At 38.6% G+C, this 18,491-nt stretch overlaps 1 protein-coding gene, 1 long non-coding RNA gene and 1 other non-coding gene across 3 annotated transcripts; 1 reads left to right on the top strand and 2 right to left on the bottom strand.

Moving 5' to 3' along the window:
* Window positions 1-339: 339 nt before the first annotated feature.
* tsen54 (TSEN54 tRNA splicing endonuclease subunit) lies at window positions 340-13,630 on the bottom strand. The gene is made up of 13 exons (XM_029438080.1): window positions 13,419-13,630; window positions 10,679-10,774; window positions 9,331-9,489; window positions 8,731-8,794; window positions 8,529-8,612; window positions 7,916-8,014; window positions 7,782-7,834; window positions 7,170-7,277; window positions 5,788-6,247; window positions 3,240-3,375; window positions 2,851-2,911; window positions 1,826-1,939; window positions 340-927 (listed from the first exon to the last, which is right to left on the bottom strand). The coding sequence occupies exons 1-13, from the start codon at window positions 13,481-13,483 to the stop codon at window positions 777-779; spliced, it is 1,650 nt and encodes a 549-aa protein (XP_029293940.1). The 5' UTR covers window positions 13,484-13,630; the 3' UTR covers window positions 340-776.
* A 916-nt stretch (window positions 13,631-14,546) lies between these two features.
* trnat-cgu (transfer RNA threonine (anticodon CGU)) lies at window positions 14,547-14,618 on the bottom strand. Its single transcript has one exon. It is a non-coding gene; the product is annotated as a tRNA-Thr (tRNA).
* A 434-nt stretch (window positions 14,619-15,052) lies between these two features.
* On the top strand, window positions 15,053-18,196 carry LOC115011639 (uncharacterized). The gene is made up of 2 exons (XR_003832601.1): window positions 15,053-15,256; window positions 16,717-18,196. It is a non-coding gene; the product is annotated as an uncharacterized LOC115011639 (long non-coding RNA).
* The last annotated feature ends 295 nt before the right edge of the window (window positions 18,197-18,491 follow it).

Here is an 18,491-nt window from a genome sequence, read left to right on the forward strand (position 1 = left end):
ATGTTGTACACACTACAGGTGAACAGGGTCATACATGTTGTACACACTACAGGTGAACAGAGTCATACATGAACAGAGTCATACATGTTGTACACACTACAGGTGAACAGAGTCATACATGTTGTACACACTACAGGTGAACAGAGTCATACATGTTGTACACACTACAGGTGAACAGGGTCATACATGTTGTACACACTACAGGTGAACAGGGTCATACATGTTGTACACACTACAGGTGAACAGGGTCAAACATGTTGTACACACTACAGGTGAACAGAGTCATACATGTTGTACACACTACAGGTGAACAGGGTCATACATGTTGTACACACTACAGGTGAACAGAGTCATACATGTAACTAACAGATATCAGCATGAAGCTTCCCCACTTCATGACTCACATCAACACAACTTTATATTACAAGTGTTCTGACATGAAACTCCTAAATGTGTATTTTGGACGTTAACAATGTGTAAACAAAGCCTGGAAACTGATGAAGAAGAAGAATAAATGTCCATCTTTGGCGCTGCTCAGAGGTAATATCTAAAAAGGGACAGAAAAAGAACTTTGTCAGTAAAACCAGCCTCATTGTAAATCACTGGCCAAACACACAAAATACAAGTTTCAGGATTAGTTTTTCATCTGTAACATAAACGATTGGATTTATTGAGATCTTTGGACGTCCAGCCGACCCAACAGATCCAGATGAATGTAAAAGTCCTGGATACGTGTTGGCCCGTGTGTGACGGTGACGTTAAAGAGCGGTGAGATCTCAGGGGTAAACGTCAGTGGGCAGCTGGAAGTCTTTGAAGGTGTAGAAGGAGATGTCTCCGTGGTCCACCACAGCAAAGACCACCGGGACGTCTCCGCTCTGGAAGGTCAGCAGCTTGATGGACCGCAGGTCCGGCACCGGGCCATCGAAACTGAGACACAACACGGAGAGAATCAAATGATCTTGTACGTTTTGTGAGACACAGACCAACGCACTCGATCCAAACTAAAGACGCCATCTGTAACGAAAAGGTTTTACATTATTGTGAATCATGAAGTGATCTGAAGACGCCAAATTGCATTCTGGGAAGTTGTGACGAGCATGTCTCTGTATTTCCTGAAATGTTACAGACCAAATGATTATTGAAATTGAAAAAGAAAGATGAAACTGGGGATGTCACGATTACCGATACAGTATCGCAGGAAAGGAAATAAGACATTTACATTTAGATGATCGGTTCCTAAGCAACACGAGTCTGGCCGTGCGAACAGCTGTTTCTCTTTCGCTCAACCAAACACGCACACACTCGACTTTCTCTAATTATTTATTCTGTAAACTCATTATTGCCGCGTCAGTAATTTCCCCTGACGATGCTACATTGTAAACAACACAAAGCTCTGTTGAAGTCAGTGCAGCTAGCTAACGTTAGCACCGGAGATGCTATTGACTTGCGTTATGATGTGTTCAAAATATTCAGTAAAAAGGAGTATTGGGCGAATGTAAATGATAACATTATCATAATGTGTTCAAATGTAATCGTGTAACAGGAAGTGGATAAATACAGCTGTTTGAAGCAGATGAAAGGGAATCATGAAGTGTTTAGCTTTCTAACAGAAGACACGATCAAACAGTAATAAAGGAGTGCATGTTGGAGCACATGGGGTCTATGGTTTGCTTTTATACCCTGATATTTAATTATATTGAGAATCGTGGACATTTCATTGGTATTAGTATGGACTCCTAAAAGTCTGGTGTTATCCCTCGATGACACAAACGGTTCATATTTTAAGTCACATGTCTGTTTTCTGTAAACGTGAGCAGTTGCTCACCTGCACACACACATCCGGGAGTACGGTTTCCCCGGGTCGCTCTTCTTGAAGTCAGCCACTGTATCCGGTTGGTAAACATTGAAACAAATGCTCCACTCCTCTGAATCTTGTAACCTGAGCGGACAAAGCACAAGGTCGTCCCCTGAATGATGCACTTACATCAATACAAACACCTCATTGTACAAGAGCAGCAGGCGGAGGGGACACACGCTGGAGCTGCAGCATCTCGCTGCTTCGTCTCACAGTCTCTGTGTCTGCAAGTCAAAGATGATGAAGTGAGTGAGACGAGCTCAGCTTACATAAAGTCCAAACGCTTACTGTTATACTGATCAAAGAATGATGGAAACTAGTCGGGACAATAAGGCCTCATCTATTTATTAAGTGCAGGAATTCATTGACATTTATAAAGATACTTTTGTCAGTAAGTCTCAGCTGTATATAACAATAACTCCTAGTGATACAGTGAATATATTATTGTGACCTGGACCCAGCAGCTGTAGTAGCTGTGACAGTCTTTGCTACACGTCTGATAAGAGACTAACACACCACAAAATAAAGATTATACAGCCTCCTGCACCCACAATGCACCATCACTCCACCTGTGATTATAGGTTTATGATGTCTCTCCTACAAAATACAAATATATAACTCATGTCACGTCTACGGCAAGAGAGGAAGAACATTTAAGACCTTTGTGAATTAAATGTGAGGCATTTTAATACCTTTGAATACAGCAAAGTGAGCTTCATTGCACGTCACACAGACGGGGCTAATAAAGTCAGATTGTACGATATCAGCTTTAAGGCATGTGCTGCAATGATCGTCTGGTGCATCAAGATTAACTCCCATCATCCATCTGCGCTGCTCTCATCTTTGAAAACGTTGTCAAACATAATTTCATTGTCTCATGAACGCAGCCCCTGTCTCCCTGCTGAGTCTCCCCTGATTGAACCTCCATCAGATAAGACAAATCATTGTCACTCCCGATGTTCAGAGTAATAACAGGAAGTAGAAACAGCTGATACCTCGATGCTCCCTCCAGCAAATGTGTAGATTTAATCACACTGATTTTATCCAGCAGCTCCCCTGGAATAAAAACAAACAAACATCACTTGAATCTGAAACAGCTGATTAATGGAGATTAAACTCAAGAAGCTGTGTTAAAGGGAATACTTCCCCCACAACATGAGCATTTTTATATCAAGTACTACCAGTGTTACGTTGAGTTAATGAAGACAACGTGCATGTGTCAGCGAACTGTCAATCAAACAACTGAGAAGAGTCTTGATGAGTTGAAGTGAATGGAGCCGCGTTTAACAAGAAACTATAATTACTAATTATTATAATAGTAATTGATATAAAAATGATCATTTTGTGGGTGACGTACTCCTCTCAGATGACTTCACAGACTCACCAGTGGGGATTGGTTGTCTCGGGTCGTGTAACGGAGTGACTTCTCTGCTCCACAGATGTTCTGCTCGCTCTTTATGCCTCCGCTGCCGCCTCTTCAGCAGCTCCCGATACTCCGTCCAGTTTCTGCACCGCCGAACCTTGAAGGAACTCACAATGTGACTTTTTATTCATGCAACTAGGAACGAAAATTAAGACACATTTAAGAAGAAATTGGCATCAATTCACATTAAATTAGAAACACTTCCTGCAGAGAAGAATCTGGGAAAGTAATAATAAGTAATAATAAGTAATAATATACTATATATTATATAATATATATTATATACTATATAGTATATACTATATATTATATAATATATATTATATAATATATAGTATATACTATATATTATATAATATACTATATAGTATAGAGTATATAGTATATAGTATATACTATATATTATATACTATATAGTATATAGTATATACTATATAGAATATAATATATACTATATAGTATATAGTATATACTATATAGTATATACTATAATATACTATATACTATACATTATATACTATATAGTATATAGTATATAGTATATAATATATAGTATATAGTATATACTATATACTATAATATACTATATACTATACATTATATACTATATAGTATATAGTATATATTATATTCTATATACTATACATTATATACTACAGTATATCTCAAAAGTGAGTACACCCTTTAGATTTTTGCAAATATTCTGTTATATCCTTTCAGGGGATAACATTATCCTACTGAAACTTTGATATAACTTAAAGTAGTCAGTGTGCTGCTTGAATAACAGTATAGATTTATTGTCCTTTGAAAATTACTCAGTACACAGCTGTTAATGTCTAAACAGCTGGCAACAAAAGTGAGTACACCCCATAGTGAACATGTCTAAATTGTGCCCAAAGTGTCAATATTTTGTGTGACCACCATTGTTATCTAGCACTGCTTTAACCCTCCTGGGCATGGAATTCACCAGAGCTGCACAGGTTGCTTCTGGAATCTTCTTCCACTCCTCCACGACGACATCACGGAGCGCACGGATGTTGGACACCTTGCACTCCTCCACCTTCCTCTTGAGGATGCCCCACATGTGCTCAATTGGGTTTAGGTCTGGAGACATACTTGGCCAGTCCATCACCTTAACCTTCAGCTTCTTCAGCAAGGCCGTTGTCATCTTGGAGGTGTGTTTAGGGTCATTATCATGTTGGAAAACTGCCCTACGGCCCAGTTTCCGAAGAGAGGGGATCATGCTCTGCTGCAGGATGTCACAGTATATATTGGAATTCATGTGTCCCTCAATGAAATGCAGCTCCCCAGTGCCGGCAGCACTCATGCAGCCCCAGACCATGATGCTGCCACCACCATGCTTGACTGTAGGCAAAACACATTTGTCTTGGTACTCCTCACCAGGGTGCCGCCACACACGCCGGACACCATCTGACCCAAACAGGTTTATTTTGGTCTCATCAGACCACAGGACATGGTTCCAGTAACTCATGTTCTTGGATTCATTGTCTTCAGCAAACTGTTTGCGGGCTTTCTTATGCATCGGTTTCAGAAGGGGCTTCTGTCTGGGGCGATGGCCATACAAACCGATTTGATGCAGTGTGCGGCGTATGGTCTGGGCACTGACAGGCTGACATCCCACTTCTGCAACCTCTGCAGCAATGCTGGAAGCACTCGCACGTCTATTTTTGGAAACCAACCTCTGGATATGACGCTGAGCACGTGGACTCAACTTCTTTGGTCGACCCTGGCGAGGCCTGTTCCGAGTGGAACCTGTCCTGGAAAACCGCTGTATGATCTTAGCCACTGTGCTGCAACTCATTTTCATGGTGTTGGCAATCTTCTTATAGCCAAGGCCATCTTTGTGAAGCGCAATAATCCTTTTTTTCAGCCGCTCAGAGAGTTCCTTGCCATGAGGTGCCATGTTGTCCAGCATTCAGAGAGAATTATGCCCAAAACACCAAATTTAACAGCCCTGCTTATCATTTACACCTGAATCCTTGTAACACTAACGAGTCACATGACACCAGGGCGGGAAAACAACATCATTGGGCACAATTAGGACATGTTCACTATGGGGTGTACTCACTTTTGTTGCCAGCTGTTTAGACATTAACAGCTGTGTACTGAGTAATTTTCAAAGGACAATAAATCTATACTGTTATTCAAGCAGCACACTGACTACTTTAAGTTATATCAAAGTTTCAGTAGGATAATGTTATCCCCTGAAAGGATATAACAGAATATTTGCAAAAATCTAAAGGGTGTACTCACTTTTGAGATATACTGTATATACTATATAGTATATAGTATATATTATATTCTATATACTATATACTATATACTATATATTGCCAAATAACCGCACCGTCGCATTTTGCCCATGACTTTGCCAAACTGTGGATGATCAGACGGTGAGAAACCGGCCCTTCAGCTGCAGCCTTATTTTAGATTCCTAAACTAAATGTTTTTTAAGGATCAGCGGGATCCCTGTACATAAACTACAAACCTCTCTGTCCTTATTGACATCTGAGCGGCGCCTGCGTTGGTCCTCCTCCCTCTCCTGCTCCTTTGATGACATCTTCACCTCCCGCAGGTTTATCCTCCTCCTCCAGAGGTCAACGTCACAGACTCCCACAGCCAAAGACCCAGGCAGCAGCGAGGGCTCTGGAGAGGCCAGGCAGCTGGAGAGGCGCTCCCTGCTGGATCCCAGGTCAGGGAAAGCGATGGAGCTGAAGTCCCAGCGTGACGCACCAGAGGCGGGCCGCTGATCCGATCGGCCCCCGAGAACATCCGTCATCCACCAGGTCCGGCCTCTGCCTTCGTTTGAACGTGCAGTCTGGGGGCCTGAAGTCTCTGGCGACAGCGTCAAGTGTGACTCGGGAGGTGTTTTATCCTCCTCGTCTTCACGGACGCATTTATCCTCCTCCGTTCTGTCCGCCGTGGATTCTTCCTGCACTTCAGTGCGACTGCAGCGAGAGCAAACATCGTGTACGTTTCTGAGTAACATGAAGACTCACTGCGCCGACTAATGACGGAACATCTCACACGTCAGTTTGTTGGAACGCTTTACAACAGGGCTGCACGGTGCCATCACTTTGTTAAATATGATTAGAATCATTAGATGGATTAGATCGCACCTTGGACTCATTCTTCAATATTTATTGACACTTTACTTTTAGTTAAACAATTAAAGGGGAACTCCACGGATCTTTGCACATGAAGATTACGGTGTTCAGAAGGATGTTTACCAGGTGGGGAGGGTTTATTTCAGATGCATTATGGGAGTTGTAGGATCCAGCTGTAGATCCCATGTTTGGGATAAAATAAGTCTTATTGATCGTCAGAGAGCACGAGCAGCATAAGTACTGATAAATAAAGAAAGTCAAGAAATAAATAAGAGCTGCATAAAACTGAAATAAGAATAGAAGTACAAATAGAAACCACACAAGAGCAATTAAAACGTGTTATTCTTGTGTCATGTGGCAAATATGAAATATATTCTAATGATGTTCTCCACGCAGTCGTTATGCAGAACCTAATAAACTTGTTTTTGTTCCATTTAATTGGATTTTATTCACAGATCAGGATAAAAAAAACACAATAAATTGATGAGTTTCTTTTATTTCTTTATCTTTTGTTGAACTAACCTTATGAATTATGATTACCTTATTGAAGATGGTGTGTATGTTGGTAAAGTGATTCCAGTATGTTTTGGTGCCATTTTATGAATTTTAAGCACATTTTGATGATTATCTGGATAATATTGTGAATCTAAATTGTGTTTCATCTTATTATTGTATATTTGTTAAAGCGTCACGGAGAACAGAATTCTCCAGTAAACACGCTGCACGATAAAGCAAATAGATTTCATGCAGGGCCGGTGTTCACCTGGATGTGGAGGTCGGGCTGGTGCTGCGCTTCCTCTTCAGGTGTTTCCCCGCTCCGTCACATGACTGAGGCAGGTTCAGCTGCCTCGCATAGGATGACGACTCCGAACTGTACACACACACACACACACACACACACACACACACACACACACACACACACACACACACACACACACACACACACACACACACACACACACACACACACACACAGCTGTGTGTTTATAGCAAACATCACGCAACATTTATCTTTGTATTTGATCTGTTTGTTTAACTTTTATCTTGTTGCTTTTGACTTTTCGTTTGACACTTTGCAAACGATCAACTGAACTTTCCCAGTTAAATAAAGGTTTGAATGAATGAAGAGTCTAAAAGTCTTATATGGGTTATACGAGTATAGAAGAGTAAGAAAGTATCTTTTACCAAAAACAAAGTCTCTTATTTTCATTTAGGTTGATTCGTAGTCTGTTCCTCATTTAAATATCTTTAAACATCTGGTAGCAGAGGTTTGACATACAGCACCCAGTGTTGTAGGAATATGTCCCTCATGTTGTTTCTAATCCCTTATGAATGGGGAAGGGGGGGGGGGGGGGGGGGGGGTTATATTCACCTGGGATCGAACCTGTGCACCACATAGCCGAGCCTCTTCAAATGCCCAAACACCTTTGTGATGAAACAGAGCTGTTAGACCGGTGCAGCAGTGCAGTCCTCCTTCAGAGTGTTTGTCGGCACATCTGCTCGTACCTGATATTGCTGGAGGCTCACTGCGCTCGACGACAGAAACTTCTCGTACCCGTCCTGGATGGACATCGGCAGCTCCTCGTAAAACACCTGCACGTTTCCCTGTTCACACAGCCACTCGCAGAGTCACACATCTGTATTTAAACATCACAACAGGGATCGGCTGAACATCGCTGGATGTGTTTTGGGCCGATTGAGTCGTTAATTCAACCAGTTATGCAGCAGAAATGATCCACCAGCGCCTACACTGGGATTTCTGCTTATTGTGATGTCACTTCTTGGAGCATCTTCAAATGCTTCATATCTTTAAAATATGTACAAACTAAGCTAAATGATTATATAAGATCCATTCAAACAGGATGAAGCAAACAACAATGTCCCGCAGCCGCCCGGGGAGGTCCACATTTAAAGGGTTAACAGCCTCCCAAGAACAATTGTATTGGACTACAAAAGCTAAGAGACATGTTGATCACCAGCTGATGGGAGGATGGTTCATACATGTTGGAACATTCTTACACATGGCCAACCCTAGACCACAAGTGCTATATATAAACATTACAGAACACAAAGAATGATGTGAGCTCCACCCTGGTGAAACAGGTTTCATGCCACTCACACACTCCATCAGGTAGAGAGCCTCTTCGGGGAAGAGAACCTGCTTGCCGTTGGCAGAAAAGCCCATCGTCTGCCAAAACTTTCCCTAAAAACAACAAGACACAGTATAATGACATGCTAATGATAGAGGAGGATGTGCAGAAGGTATCAGCTTATCACAGAGTGTGTGTGTATTGTTTGTTTCACAGAGTGTGTGTACTCACAGCTGGAGACTGAAGCTCCACGATCTTCTCACTAGGAACCCATGTGGCCTTCACGAGGTTTCCTCTACAGTAAAATAAACACATATCTCCTGTCGGTGCAGAACAATCTGGACCTCAACACACACACACTTTACATTATTGGCCACCAGGGTGCAGAAAACAGACACACAGCCCGGACATAAGAAGTGCTGCAGGGATGATGTATTGTTGTAAACAGGAAGTAAGCGTTGCCCTGGCTCCCTTCACAAAGAGTCAACGGGATTTCAGAATAAAAGCTCTGTGGCAAAGTTTATGAGACTTTCACGTTTTGTTGAGCAAGATAATCTTTTACACATTAAACAATCCAAATCCAGTATTCAATGTACGGGTTTTACTAATTGTTAATATCAGAAATCTTGATATTAATGCAGCATCAAAGTTGTCCTACCCTTCAGCTTCTACTTTCCAACTTCTTCTACTGGATTATAAAATAACTTGCAGAGCCGTGAAAGCTAATGGACTGCAAGCATTGATGATGCATTCATGGACATTCAGAAACCTAGTCTTTCAGCGTTTTCATATTGGTTACTTTAATATTAGGAGGATGCTACGCCTACTCACAGCTTCTCCACTCTCTCCTCTGATATGAGGCTCCAGTGCTCATTCAGACTCTGCTCCAGCCGCTGTCTCTGCTCGTCTGAGTCATCGGGGAAAAAGTCCTTCTGTCCTCTGACTGGGATCTTGTGACTCCTGGACCGGGCTGCAAACAGTTCAGATGGACTGGAATATAAAGAAGGAAAACAACATTTAGCTTCAGGTCTTTTTATCACTAAATAAAACTTTTACGTTTAATACTGTGAGTCGATTTGGCTGATTATACTTACTTATTTTTACTTAACCCTTGTGCTGTCTTAACATCTTGTCCTACATCCTACTCCCCATGTCCTAAGGGTAAAAAACCACTCGCCTCCACTAAACCTCTTAAATAAAAGCAGCTTCATGGAATTTTCTCAACCCAAAATCTATTTAGCATGAAGAAACAACCTGTAATTAACCACACACTTTATAAATGTCTTAGTTTTCCCCTTTTCACATTGCAAACAGACTGCATTTTATGAGTGGACACCACTCGTTTTTGTTTTTACATCTCCCTTGTTATGATGATTTTCTTTACTAAAGTAGAGGAATATTATTATCATCATTTTCTAGCAATTGTATTGCCTGTGGATTTAATACCAATGCATTTTAAACAAAGAACAACTAAATTAAATAAAGTTGGGCTTTAATAAATAAGACAGAAATTAAAGAAGTGTATTTCCTCCATCAGTTCATTATCTATACCCATATAACCCATATAAGACTTTTAGACTTTAGACCTTTATTTAACTGGGAAAGTTCAGTAGGTTGTTTGCAAAGTGTCAAACGAAAAGTCAAAAGCGTTTATACAACAAGATAAAAGTTAAACAAACAGATCAAATACAAAGATAAATGTTGCGTGATGTTTGCTATAAAATTGCAAGATCAGACAGCTGTGTGTGTGTGTGTGTGTGTGTGTGTGTGTGTGTGTGTGTGTGTGTGTGTGTGTGTGTGTGTGTGTGTGTGTGTCTGTCTGAGTACTTCTTCCACCACTACTTCACTTAACTGAAACAACGAAGGAGTTGAATACTTCCTCCATCACTGAGAATAGCAATAATAATGTTTCACCATCACTACGCTCAAGTATTGTTACGTTTTCTAAAAGGTTACGTTAACTGATGTTACGTTACGTTACGTTAACTATCACTAGCTAGCTAACTGACACTTAAACTAGCTTAAATGAACCTTCCCTCCATGTGAACGGGGTAACCGTTTAAGAGCTCCGACAACAGAAAATATATGACAAACTTAAAAACATGAATAAATAATGTAAAAGTAATTGCTCCCCTGTCGATGAATGTAATAATATTGACCATTAGAGACAACAACACACCTTAATATTTCACTGTAGAAGTTCAAATCGGTGTCTCTCTTGTTTTGGTCCGCCATGTTTAAGCAGCTTCCCGCTGCTGCAGATCTCCTCTGGGTCCTTACGCCCGTCACATTCAGTAGGTGCAAATATGGAAAAATAAATACATTTTGGGAAATAAAAAAATATCTTTGAATAAATACATTTAGAAATAAATGTAAAAATATATATATATTTACAATAATAAATACGTCAATTAAAAAGTTAATTAAAATAAAAAACAAATAAGGAAAGGAAATTGTAATGTATTTATAAATGTAATTTATAAAGTTTAGATTATTATTTAGTATTTAAACTTAAAACTCGATAAGGGCACGATGAACACAAGATAAACAGCCTCGTCCTGCATTGGAAAAGTATGCAGTTAAACAACAATGAGCTAAGGCAAGAATTTGAAGAAAACCCTGAATTTATCAAAAAAGAAGCCTATTAAGTAGTTGTTAAAAAAAAACTGGAAAATCGTTATACACATAGAGAATTGTATTAAAATTTGCAATCTTTATAGGAAATAATCTACTCAAAAATCATCCAAATCTCTTATTTCACACAAACCTCCTACAAATATTGGACTCACTATTTGGGTTAATTGTACAGTTTATCAGTTGCTCTGCACTGTTATGCATGCATTGAATATATTATGAAATATCAATAAAATAAGTCACTTAGTCCGTCAGTTTACTCAGTGGGGTCCATTAGGAGAAAGGTTGGGAACCTTGGATTGGGCTCAGTCACGATGACATTTTACACACAGGCAAAGCTAACCTGCACACTGGCAAAATTTCTTCAACAAATATAAGAATATGTCATCTGAAGCTGAATAAAACTGTTTTGACTATTTTCTCTTCTCCAACTTTCACTGCTGCTGCTATGAAAGTCACTTTCTGTATCTTTGTCGTTTTGTCTTTTTTCAAGAGTTTTGTTTCTCTTGGTATTTTTTTGTGTCTTTTTTGGTCGTTTTGCATTCGTTTTTAGTCTTTTTGTGTCTCTTTGTAATCTTTTTTGGTATATTTTAGCGTCATTTTGTGTCTATTTGAGAATTTTGCATCTCTGCAGTTATTGTTAGTGTCTTTTTTGGTAATTGTGCATGTCTCTGTAGTCGTTTTGCATCTTTTTTGGTCAGTTTGTGTCTTTTTTGGTAATTTTGCATCAGTTTGTAATCGTTTTGCTTCTTTTTGAAGTTATTTTTGTGTCTTTTTTTGCTGAGGTTTGCTGTTCTTAACCTGGAAAATGTCCAGAGAATCCGCTTTCACAATACCTGGACTTTATACACGTGTCTATATTTCCTTTCATTTCAATTTGTCTGACCTCTGAAACATTGATACGATCCAATCCTGTTTACAAATAGTCACAGTCATCTCAAACCCCATTACGCAACATCCGTGAACATAAAAGCCCTTGTGATCAGATTGTCTGCAGCATTGCCTTCACAGTAAGTGCACAGCTTCATTATACTTTTATATCTTTATATAACCCTTTCTAGGCATTAAAACACTTTATTTAACTTTAAATTGCATGATGTGTAGAAGGAGTTGAAGAGTAAATGACAAGGAAATGTATTATATAGTCTCATTTAGTTGTATTTTGTTGTTGTTTGGCTTTACAGTGACTGACCCTGTGTTTTCTCCACATGTCTGATGTTTCTGTGACTTTGCTCCCATTTGGTAGACAGAAATGTGCATTACCTGCTGTCCTGCCTGAGCAATTCTATTGTATAAATGATTTGTGTTTCTGTATACTCGGGTCAGATGCTTGTAACACACGTTGGTGCAGGTTATCTGATTTATTTTGGAATTACTATCACAATTTTCTGCAGGTTTGCAGAGACAAAATGAGACTTTCAGCCGCCCTGTTCCTCGTGGCCGTCTCGGCAGTGATGGCCGGTAATTGTTTACCCTCCCTTTGTGTCTTTGTGTGCATTTATGTGCACGTATAAAATGTAATGTTTTCATACATCTCAAACATTTCTCACATTTACTGCCACTTTTAAAACGGCACAGCTCTTCCACTTTTAATTCAGATAGACTGTACATATTTTTTCACAGTAATTTGTCAGATTTTATTGTATATTTATGTTTCTTGTACATTTCTTTCAATTTTATAATTTTTTTTTATCGTACTTGCTCTTATTTTTCCACTTTTCCACCTTTTACTGTTCCTTTTCTCTCAGGGGGTGTGACCATTAAGACCTTGGTGTTCCCCTCCGAGACGAGCAACAGTTATGTGGAGATGACTCCCCAGAAGCCCATGAGTCTGAAGGCTTTCACTCTGTGCATGCATGTGGCCACAGAGCTCCCAGCTAATGAGCGTGAGATCATCCTGTTTGCGTACCGCACTACAGACTTCGACGAGCTGAATGTGTGGCGTGAGCTGGACGGCAGGTAGACGCAAAAACACGTTTATTGTCTACATTTAACATAAGACAATATTTAGTAATTATATTGCATTTAATTTCACCATTTTCATGCCAAAAAACATCCATCATACTACCACTACTACTACTAACAATCCTTCTTCTGCTCTCACTAACAATACTGCCATTACACTACTGTGTACACTGACTATGGATAACTACCTCATACAGCCTCACTACAAAACGTGCAAACTACTCTAATTATTGTACATATGTGTGTTTAGATTGTCCTTCTACCTGAGTGGAGAAGGTGTTATGTTCCAAGCCCCTCAGCTCGGCCCCCTGCAGACCCACCTGTGTGTCACCTGGGATTCCAGTTCAGGTGCGGCCGCCTTCTTCATGGATGGGAGGAAAACCATGACCAAAATTTACAAGAAAGGTCACACAATCCGGGAGGGTGGCAGGGTTATCATCGGACAAGATCCGGATGCTTCCATGGGTGATTTTGATGCCAAACAGAGTTTTGTTGGTGCAATTAGTGATATTAATTTGTGGGACTCTGTCCTCTCACACACCGCGATCAAAGACATGTTCACCGGGAAGAGAGTATCAAGAGGAAACGTCTTCGACTGGGAAACCACAGTGCTTCAACTTAAAGGAAGTGTGGTGGTTGTTGATAGTGAGCTGTAGCGTGGTCATGCTGGAATAATTTAGACCTGTATGACATACAGTATACGAAGAAGATGATGACCACAATGCAGGTCTGTGCACTAAATGTAATAAAAACTGATTTATTACCTCAAATTAAAAGTCTTTTCTTCTTTCAAATATCTAAAAACGACTGTTTTATATTTTGTTGAGTTGTTACACTATCCCAAATGTTTCCAAGAATTTTCAAACCGAGAGAAATCTTTCATTTTAATCACGGTGTATTTGAACTGCAAGCATTGACAAAATATACTATATACTATATAAAATATACTACTTGAAATGTGAAATCATAGATGTTGCACATATTAAGGCCAGAAAAACACACTGGTTTAATTTATATCATTCTATCTAACGGTTACATAATAATTGATGTTGTGACAAATGATAAATAACAGTGTACAGTACAAACTAAAATGAATTATAGGGTAATCTGAAAGGTAGGCCTATATGTGCTGTTTTAGCACTCTCTTGTGGGCTTTTAAGATATCTTTTACAACAGGAGAGCAGTTGTGTGTGGAAGTTGAATTCAGTCACAACCAAAAATATTGTAAAGTATTTTTTGTTGCTTATTTATTAATAATTAATACATGTTATAAAATAAATATTATGTTTGCACAATTCTGTGCCCTTTACATTAAAGTTGTGGTTGGACAACACATTAATGTATACTGTAAGTACAGTACAACACATTAATTCCTAATTCATAAGGCGACGCAATCTACAAGGTAAATGTTTATACGAAAAAGATGTAGAGATTTGATCACAGATGTCAGGCACGGACGGGGTTCGAACCCGCGATCTTCGGTTTACGAGACCGACGCCTTACCACTTGGCCACCGCGCCTGGCAGTGTGAATCGGCCGCTTTATGATGATTTGAACAAAGTCGCCCCTGGATCTGCGGGAATCAAACTACATTGAAATTATACACTGTTTTTAATATTTTTGGCGGCAAACAGGCTAATCATACTTTCAAATAACTACAAGACATTATCCTAATATTTCCAAAGAACTCTTCTGGAAATCGGCTAAACACAATACACCAAAAAGCTACCATTCAGTAAACTTTAACATGTGGGGAGCTGATGAGATGTGAACCCATTAAAATAAAAACGCATCCCAACAGATTTCTTGTATGCAGCCGAATGTCCAAGCAGATGGTCTTAGTAAATAACAAATGTCGTAATGTTTTATTAATTACATTTTTGACGGTCCGCAAAGTCAAGCAAAAAAGTCGAAATGAAGTTTGGCTTACCTTTCTTGCCATACAAATGAGAAGGGCAAGAACACACCCGGAAGTACCTAAAGTGACTCAGATTGGATTTCAATATTTCCCAGAAATAATAACAACAGATTAATATGATGATGTCAAAAAAAACATTTTAATGCATCGGATGGTGCGAAGATCGTGCGATCTATGCGAATATTACAAGCAGCTAATGCTGTAAGTAATATCACTTGGTGAATAATCAGTACTAGTATGGTAAGAACAAATCTTAGCTAAAGCGTTAGCTTGCTAGCAGAGCATGACTTCAATACTGGTGCTTGGCTATTTCCTGTGCAAGATACGGTATTTATCTGAATATTAAACTAGTCATGGTGTTGCAAGTGTGTTTTGTTACATTGTGGTTGTAACTGTTTAATTAGTTTTACACATTTAACCGCATCCAAGATTGTATTAAAAAATCGTAGAATTGAATAAACCCGTGCTGATAGACGAATTTACGTTTTAGGGCAAACATGAATTATGACTTTTAACACGTCATTGTGAGCCTTTCTTCAATTCGGCATATGAAATAATATCTATATATAAAGTGTTAACTGTTTAGGCCCATTGATATGCCATCGTTATACAAAACTTTTGTTGTTCAAATGATTCCAATCAAGTTATTGAATGTCACATTTAGAACACAAGTTAATTGCATTCTACATCAATGTGATTATTTTACATGTTATTTTTATATATACTTATCCTAATGCTTTTGCAATTGGAAAATTGGAAATCTTAGATTTAAACCATATCTCCCAGTTCACTTCTGGATAAAGCAGGTAAACAAAGCATTAAAGCAAATAACGATATAAAAGTAGTGCCTTATGATTATCTCTGAAGGACTAGTAGATTGGTGTGACCTTTGAAACATTCCTGTGGTGAAACATAACTAAATTACATTTTTGCATGTTATTCATGTTAGTGGATTTACCAACGAAAAATAATCTGGACAAAATGTAATTCTGTTTTAATTTATTCACCAACTTGTGCATACACATGTAACAATTTGGACATGCTAAGAAATGCAAAGGCAATAACAGATGTCATTGATTTACAAAACATAAACAAGACACAGATAAGTAACAGGTGGAAAAAAAGAAGGTAATAAATAAATAAAGGAAAAATACCCTTAAAGTGAATCTTAAAACCTATCTGTTTACCTTAGAACTCTTTTAATCCTCTTAAATATATGTAATCTTTTGTCTATCCTCTTTTATTGTGCTATGATAATTGTATTGTTGTATTTTCCTTGTATTGCAACTTTTCACCATAGGTGCTATATAAATAAAGTATAATAAATAAATATAAAATAATAATAATAATTATTATTATTATTATAATAATAATATAAATAAAGAAAAAGCGATACTTTAACGGTAAAAGTTTTGGCATTAAAACATTAACAATTCCACATGTCCATTTACCTCATTTTGAGTTATTTGTTTATATTATTTTATTTACTATTTTTATTGTTTAGGATATTTATTTATTTACTTGGTTTACAAAATATCTTAACTGTATCGATTATTTATTTTTTGGGTGGGTATACATTTGGATATGTCTTTGAAAAATACCAATAAATATTTGTCAAAAAAAAAAAGGTTTAGACATTGACCTTCAGATCCATCATTGCTCGGTGCCCAGTTTGAATCTCGGTATGTCTTTTGTTCCAGTCTTTGACAGAGCCCGTCTGATCCGCTGCAGCCGAGCCTCCCTGTCTGCTTCACCATGCCGCTGCTGTTGGACGCAGTGTGGGCGCTGTGGAGCATTGGAGCTGGCATCTATGACTACTTCCACACCAGTGCCATGGAGGCGAGGATCCACACGCTGGAAAACGTCCTCTCTATCCACCAGTTTGTGATTGCAGGCCTGTCTGCAGGCCTCATTCTGCTCGTTACCTACATATTATGGAGAAAACACTGAAACCTCACTGACTAAGTGAGGCCAAGCTCCCACTCCATGTTGTTTTGTCGCAGGATATCATGCGTTATCCAGGGTGGTTTCCATCCCGCTGCTGTCCAGAGTGACAGTTTGGATTGTGTGGCTGCTGACGCTTGAAGATCATCAACAATCAGGAAGTCCCAAATGAGGCCCGGAGCACTGATGGGAAACTAAACCAAGCCACAAAGCTCCATAAGGAGTCTGAAAACCTGTCTGGTAACCTTCAGCTTGTGGTCTGCCTATCAGTCTGTTTGTCTCTGTGTTTTGAATGTTAAACTAATACAAGATCATAACGGCTTCTCAAGGCAACTTTGCACTTTGACTTTGAAAAACCCTCTGAAATGATGCCATTCATTTAAAAGGAATACTTCACACCAAAAGAAATTTCATTTGGATTTCAATAACTCACCTTGTGCTATTTGTAGAAATTAGTGTTTTTTTTACTTCAATTCATTAAAACTTTTCTCCGTTTTTTTGGTTCTTCGTTCATCGTGGAGGCATGTGAGAAAAACAGTTTTCTTAAAGAATTCAAAGTAACAGGGTGAGTAGTTGATTTACACAAAATTATCATTTTGGGGGTGAAGTATTGCTTTAAACATCTTCCCAGTGTGTCAATTGCTACTATATTCTTTCAACCCATTATCACAAGATCAACAGTTTCTCATGTGTTTTTTGTTGTATAGCTTATTAATTTCTCTAACAGCATTAACCTGAAATACTGATTTAATTATCTCATTGTCTTGACATAACTAATATCACAAGTTATCTTTATCTTTTATTAAATTATCTTTATCTTGAGATAATGGTGGTCGTAAGATATGCGTGTCTGTGTAGATGAACTCGTAATCAGCAAAACAACAGTGGCACATCATCCTGGTTCCTGGTGAAAGACACAAAAGAACACAGTTAAGAAGGTCAAACACTGGAAATTAATCTATTGTTTATTTTGCCATACTGAGGACGAGGGATTTGTCTATTTATTTTGTCGAATGTGTTTAATTTCTCCACCTTTTTAGTTTTCACCAACACTGTTTCCAGTCTGTGTCTTGTTTCATGCTTTTGTGTTTAAAAAATAAAAATGGTCTAATGATTTAATCCAGTATCGTTGACTTTCACGACCTGCCTCCTCCGCCAGTGTACTGTATGTAACTCTGACAAAACCACTACCTTTTAAAGGGAATGTTTGAATAATAAATCATAATTCAAGTCCAAGCTGTGTATGATTTTTAATTGTATCTGTTTTGTTCCCTGTCATGAATAAAGAGTCAGGTTTTGGGTTAAATAGATTATCCACAATGGAGAGCATTTTACTGATAAATTAGTCTTTTTAAAATCTGCTTCCATCTTGTGCTTTTTGTATTAATTCTATTGTAAATAAGACGAAAAGCAGAAGGTCTGTAGAAAGTATGAGAACGTGAGATGGAAAACATTAAAGGAACAATGCTACAATCATGCAATTAAATAAGAATATTGGTTAATTGCGAGGTTTGTAGGTTTTCACATACAA

The sequence above is a fragment of the Cottoperca gobio genome, chromosome 8 (genome assembly GCF_900634415.1).
Source record: "Cottoperca gobio chromosome 8, fCotGob3.1, whole genome shotgun sequence".
In the NCBI taxonomy this organism is placed as follows: domain Eukaryota; kingdom Metazoa; phylum Chordata; class Actinopteri; order Perciformes; family Bovichtidae; genus Cottoperca; species Cottoperca gobio.